This window comes from Manihot esculenta, chromosome 3 (genome assembly GCF_001659605.2).
Source record: "Manihot esculenta cultivar AM560-2 chromosome 3, M.esculenta_v8, whole genome shotgun sequence".
NCBI lineage: Eukaryota > Viridiplantae > Streptophyta > Magnoliopsida > Malpighiales > Euphorbiaceae > Manihot > Manihot esculenta.
In genome coordinates this window covers 2,325,024-2,330,837 of record NC_035163.2, presented here as the reverse complement: position 1 = coordinate 2,330,837, position 5,814 = coordinate 2,325,024, and the positions used below count along the sequence as shown (strand labels likewise).

Here is a 5,814-nt window from a genome sequence, read left to right as displayed (position 1 = left end):
TTTACTCTCTTTAAAACTCGTCCAATTAGAACTAAGATCTTTAAAACTCGGTTCAATTAGGTTCCTTAACACCTTATATTGCTAATACTTCGTGGCTCCATTTTATTTCTAGCCCTTTTTTCATAACTCTACTAGACCTGTTTTTCAACTAAAATGACTTGTTAATTATAATAACCCAATAGAACTTGATTAAATAACATTTAATCTTTACTACATTTAATTTAAAATAATTAATTTAAATTATTTATGGTTATTGTATTAATTTTTCATATTATATTTTTTAAAATAATTATTTCTTCATGGTTATGAATGTTAAGTGGCAGAAATTTAATTAATTCTATAAAAAAAAGTGTAAATTAATTAAGTCGTTGTCCTCCAATTCCGCTTGGTCATACCTATTTACCTAACATCTTATAGTTATATGATTGATTGCAACAAAAATGCTTAGTTGGTTAGGTTAGGAAGGTTGGTAGTAACAACTAATTTTAATGAGAATTCTTCGAATGGGCAGCTCATGCAGATTAAATAAAAAAAAATTAGGATAATGCATTTATTGATTCTAATTTTATCTAAAAAATCACTTGATATTATAAAAAATAATTATTCAAACTCTTGAATATAATGAATATATCAATATCCTGAATTTTATAAAAGTATAATAAAATTTATGATAGTTGGTAACGAAATTTATATATTATATTATTATAATATTATCTCAAGTTTAATTTACGTTAGAAATTCAATTTTACTCGATTGGATAAATTATTTCAAATTTCTAGCTCTCATTAATTGAATTTTACTCACGAGTATTGAAGTGAGTAATTCAGTACTCTTCTCGTTAGTGAGGTTGAGGATTCAATCATCATAAATGATGCAATACTCACTAGGAGCACCTTATCCCTCAATGAGCCTATCCAGTGTGAATTAACTAGAATCTAACCACAAATGAATGTTGGTTCTGGTTGTGTTTCCTGAATATAGAGAAGGACCTGAAACAGAATGGATACCCAACTCAAACTGCAAAATAAATTACTTCTACATGGTATTTGAATGGTCTTTGGAATAATGAATTTCGAAGTTTGAACTCCTGTTGGAGCCCAGTGAAACCAAGTTATAATTCACAAATGTCTACTACAAGTTCATGAAAGTAAACAACATTGATGGACAAAAGATGCAGATTGTTTCTCGACTGCTATCACTGTGACACATGCAACACTTTGAAGAATTTATCCATTTCAAGCTTTTATGTTCAGTTTTCTCCCATATACAGAGGGTTAATGTAAAATTCTTTTTTTTTTTTCACGAAGCTTCTATTTACTGAAAGACAAACTCACAAAAGTTCATGAAGGATTTAGGGTCTCAGCAAGCACGTGCCAAAAGCATCTGACCTGCAACAGGTACACACACACCAGAAACTTTCAAGCAAGCAATGAGACAGGACACCGTAGCCGTCTTACGCCTGGCCTTGATTTTAGGGGCAATTTGCAGTTCCTTACCAATGGCTTCATCATCACATGCACTATTATATTCTTCCAGATCTGCTTTAGTCATCAGAAATACATCCCCATGGCAGAATGTCCTGTAGGAAGTGGTCGATGCTTTCTGTATCAAGCAAGTAAAAAAGCCAAAGATAGTGAAAATTTGTCCTAGAAGAAACTCTACACAAAACAATTGCTTTGACATATACGTCTAACTTTAGGTCTACAAGTACAACTAAGAAAATCAATAGCTTTCTCTGAGTACTGATACCACAGGTAAAACAATCTCATTGAAAATTTAACAAGTAGGTGCCTAGTGCATCAAATGGTACTCGAGAAAATTTAAGCAATAACCTCATTTATCAAAAAAATCCTAAAATCACATGGAACTGGCTTAAAATGGCTCAATCCAAGATGCAGGAAGATCCCATTAGAATGACACAGCATTTCATGACTCCCAAGCACTTGCAAACCTCAATCCTTGTGGGAAAGGACCAAACCAGGAATTTGCATAGCTTCTACTAAAATAATTCACATTGCTCCGTAAAACAGTTTTGAGGAAATCTTATTAATTATCTTCCACTGTGATGAAGCAGGCAACATTTGAGGTTCTTCTAGACCTGCAAAATGTAGTGAACTCAATCTGATAATGTCATCAACCAGACAATGCCAAAATAAGAACAAGAAGTAAATGGCTTGCTACAGTAGATAGATGTTTGATGCTCAGGAAAATTTTGAGCTCATATCATCCACCCATTTGTAGGGATGAAATATCCCAAATAAGACAGGCATAAGATCGTTTCTTCAAAGCATGATAGTTGTACTCCTCCCTTGCCAGGCTTTACAATGAACATAAGTACTTGTGCCACTGGATCTGTCCTCTATAACCAGGGAAGAGGCGCAAAAAATCAATCTTCCATGTCTATCAGACACAAAAAAGGGAAGAAGCACATAAGACAGGCATAGACCAGCACAGATATTTACTCATGGTTGATATTCATTAAAAGAGGAGCAAAGAGAGAAGCTCTTGTGGAAACACAAGGTGTTCAAATTTCAATCCCTGTCAAAAATAAGATAAAGAAGCATAACTAGTATGTTCAACTAAACCTCCTTCCAGAAACTAATTGGGTTCAGGTGCACAAACTATCAACTTCATTTAGGCTTTTCTTTCAGCTGATAGGTTTTCTGCATTGCTTTTATTTAGTAAAAATCTGATCATCATCAAATTTAAGCACACAAAACAACCAGTAAAAGAACAAAACAGCGGGAAATTCTAAGTTTTATCTTTGTATGTATGCAAAGAAATTGCATCAAATTAGGAGAAGTCGTTATTTAAATTGCTAATTAACAATTGAGTTTAAGTGTTCACATAGAATAGATCACATAGTTATATCCAGCACAAGCTCGAGTATTGAATTTCAATTGGTATCCAGAAAAATAAATATTCACTATTCGAATACAAATAAAGTTCTCTCCTCAGTTTAATGGAAAACTAAATCTTCTATAGATAAATATTCCCAACCAAATTCCATAAATTCTTGATTTTTCTTAGCAAGCAAACACGAATAAAATCGTAGAAAGATCGATCTTTTTCTTCATTAAAAGAAAAAAACCTGATCAGCTTCGTCCCGCCGTCGGAATTCAGATTGGATTTTGTGCCTAAACACATTATACACATGGGTCGGGTGAAGACAGGATCCGAGCACAGGCTCCCACCAGCGCCCTTTTCGCGTCCACCGTCAACATCGGCTCGAATCTACGCTAATCACATCCTCCAATTCCTCCATCTGCATTCCGCAAGCACAACCAATACAACCGAATTTCACAAACCACGTGGGTAAAATAGAAATAAAGAAATTTCAAGGGCCTTTTTGAGTTTGTGTAAAAAAAAAAAAACTTTTACGTCTCATAATTTTTTTATATATTTTTATATATATTTAAAAATATATTTTTTTTATAAAATTTTTAATTAAGAAAAAAGTAATTTTGTAACGATTTTGTCTCGAATAGTATGAATTGGTTCTTCTGATCGAATTGCAAGATGAACTTATTTTGTTTTTTTTAAATGGATATCAAATTTGAAAGTAAAATTTAATATCTTTTAAATTTATTTAGATGTTTGTTAGTATTAAAATAAACTTATTTTATTGAAAATTAAGTAATTTTGAGTTATAATTCAATTTAAGAATTATAAGGATAGCCTTTTATCAAATAGTGTTTTCATTTTTAAGAATTTTAAGTAACAATTAATAAGAAATATTATAACAACATGAATTTTATACTATTTATACAAACAAAAAAACAATAACGATTTTATTCATTCTAAAATTTAATACTTTAATTGAATATAAATAAAATATAAATTATAATAAAAATCACAAATAGAAAAATTGCAAATAATTTTACAATATTAAGAAAAAATAAATAAAAGAGAGTAAAATTATCCCAAATTTAATCTCAATCAAGCTTGAACTGATTCAATAGCCTGGCCTACCTTCTACCTTGCAAGGATCATAAAAAGGACCTATAATCTTCATTGGTTATACTTCTAGATATTATTGTACTAACCATCATTCCGTTTGTAACCGTTGGTTAAAATTGATTTAAATTATTTTTTTTTAATTTAATTTAAATTATTTAAGAATTTTTTAGTTAAATTCTATATAACTATATAATTTTCTATATTTTTTTGGTATAAAAGTACTATATTAATTAAATCGATAAGTTAAAGATTCAATTTATAATTGACTAATTTTTCAAACAATTTTATCTCATCCTACAAATTGCTCTTTCCTTGCAAATAATAAATTTTGAAAAATTAAGTGAGACAATCATTGATAGTTAAAAGATAATTATTTGGCCATTCTTGTTTAATATTTTTAATACTTAATGATAGACGGTCTGAGTATTTTGGTATGGCTGAGCCTATGCTAAGAAGATCATACCTTAGTTCTATTAGAGTTCAATATATGACCTACTTTACATGCAAGCTCATACCTTACTTTGATGAGCCGAACGATGCTCAAGCCTACACATGGGAGGTCCAGCTCGATTAATCTGCTGGACTCGTGGAGCAACAAACTCCGTAATGTCTGATATCGTGTCCACATACCGCCGAATGAAATCAAATGGCTGCCTGATGATGGGAAAGTACAAAGTATGTCCATACATACGGCCAAGCATGACTATGACGGGAGGTACAACAAATTCTGTAGCTGCTCTCAACCAATTCACTGAACGCGATGGGCTCCTTAGAAATTTTCTTGGAAGCAAGAGGAGCCTTGGAAGGAGCCAGTGCTTTAGTAGGGATGAACGCGTCTTGAATGTCGCGAAACAGGAGTCGCCGTCACACACATAAAAGGCGCAAGTGCAGGAGTAGAGCGGCGAGCTGAAGATGTAGGATTTACAATCTAGAAAACCTCCCTGGTCACATCAGCTATTGACTTGTTCGCCTTAAAGGCGGCCAAAGTCGCCTTTATGCTCTGATAAGGAGTAATTAGCCTTAAACTTTATGGCAGACTTGGATTAGCCCTAAATTATGTTGTCGACGTCCGATAGAGACCCACGATAACTCTTCGAAAAGGGAATTTCGAGACGCACGACTTTTAAAAGTGTGATAAGGGCTAAAGGCCTGTCACAAAGTTCGATATAGAAATTCCATCGTTTAGGGGGTCAATTTTGCATTTTAATTTTTTTTTTGAATATTTTGGATATTTTTATAATTTTGCATATTAGAGTTTTATTTTTATTATAAATAGCCTCTCTTGACTATTAGAAACTCACTTTTCAATCTTTGAGGAATTTCAATTAGACTTTTAGTCTTCTAGCCTATCTTTTCTCTTATTTCGTCTTAGTTAAACGATATTGGTTAAAACTCCTGATGGAGTCTAAATAGTCCTTTATCATGCTCTCTCGAAACAGAATGAAGTTCTTGGGAAACTTGATGGAACCTATCGCATGACAGAAACTAAAAAGAAAATATCAGCCCAGTCAGAACTCAAAACAACAAAAGAAAAACATAAAAAAGAAAGAAAACCAACAAAGAATACCAGCCTCCTGACAGTCCCACAGGTTAGATATAAACATGCACTTCTCAACGTCATATTTCTTCTTTAGAGAGGTCAGTCAGAGAAGGAAAATTTGGTTTACTAGGCTTAGCCTAGAGAGGTCATTAAAACCTTGAGGGACTTCTCCCCGTGAGAGGTCAATATCCCAGTTGACCCCTAAACTCTCTTTTAGCTCGACAACAATAAAATTTTGTGCCCAAACTTTTATTGAATCCTTATACCCAGCAAATATGGACAGTCTAACCTAGGGACCAAAGTAATAGAATCTA

At 32.6% G+C, this 5,814-nt stretch overlaps 1 protein-coding gene across 7 annotated transcripts; it reads right to left on the bottom strand.

Moving 5' to 3' along the window:
- Positions 1-1,015: 1,015 nt before the first annotated feature.
- LOC110610276 lies at positions 1,016-3,345 on the bottom strand. Of its 7 annotated transcripts, XR_006350335.1 has the most exons (4): positions 3,092-3,345; positions 2,463-2,538; positions 1,833-2,359; positions 1,016-1,602 (listed from the first exon to the last, which is right to left on the bottom strand). XR_006350335.1 is itself a non-coding variant. In XM_043955524.1 (2 exons), the coding sequence occupies exons 1-2, from the start codon at positions 1,923-1,925 to the stop codon at positions 1,360-1,362; spliced, it is 336 nt and encodes a 111-aa protein (XP_043811459.1). In that variant the 5' UTR covers positions 1,926-2,098; the 3' UTR covers positions 1,016-1,359. The 7 variants fall into 7 exon arrangements, 1 of the variants encoding a protein (XP_043811459.1); XR_006350333.1 differs by having other exon boundaries at positions 2,463-3,345; XR_006350331.1 differs by having other exon boundaries at positions 1,833-2,538.
- Positions 3,346-5,814: the final 2,469 nt, after the last annotated feature.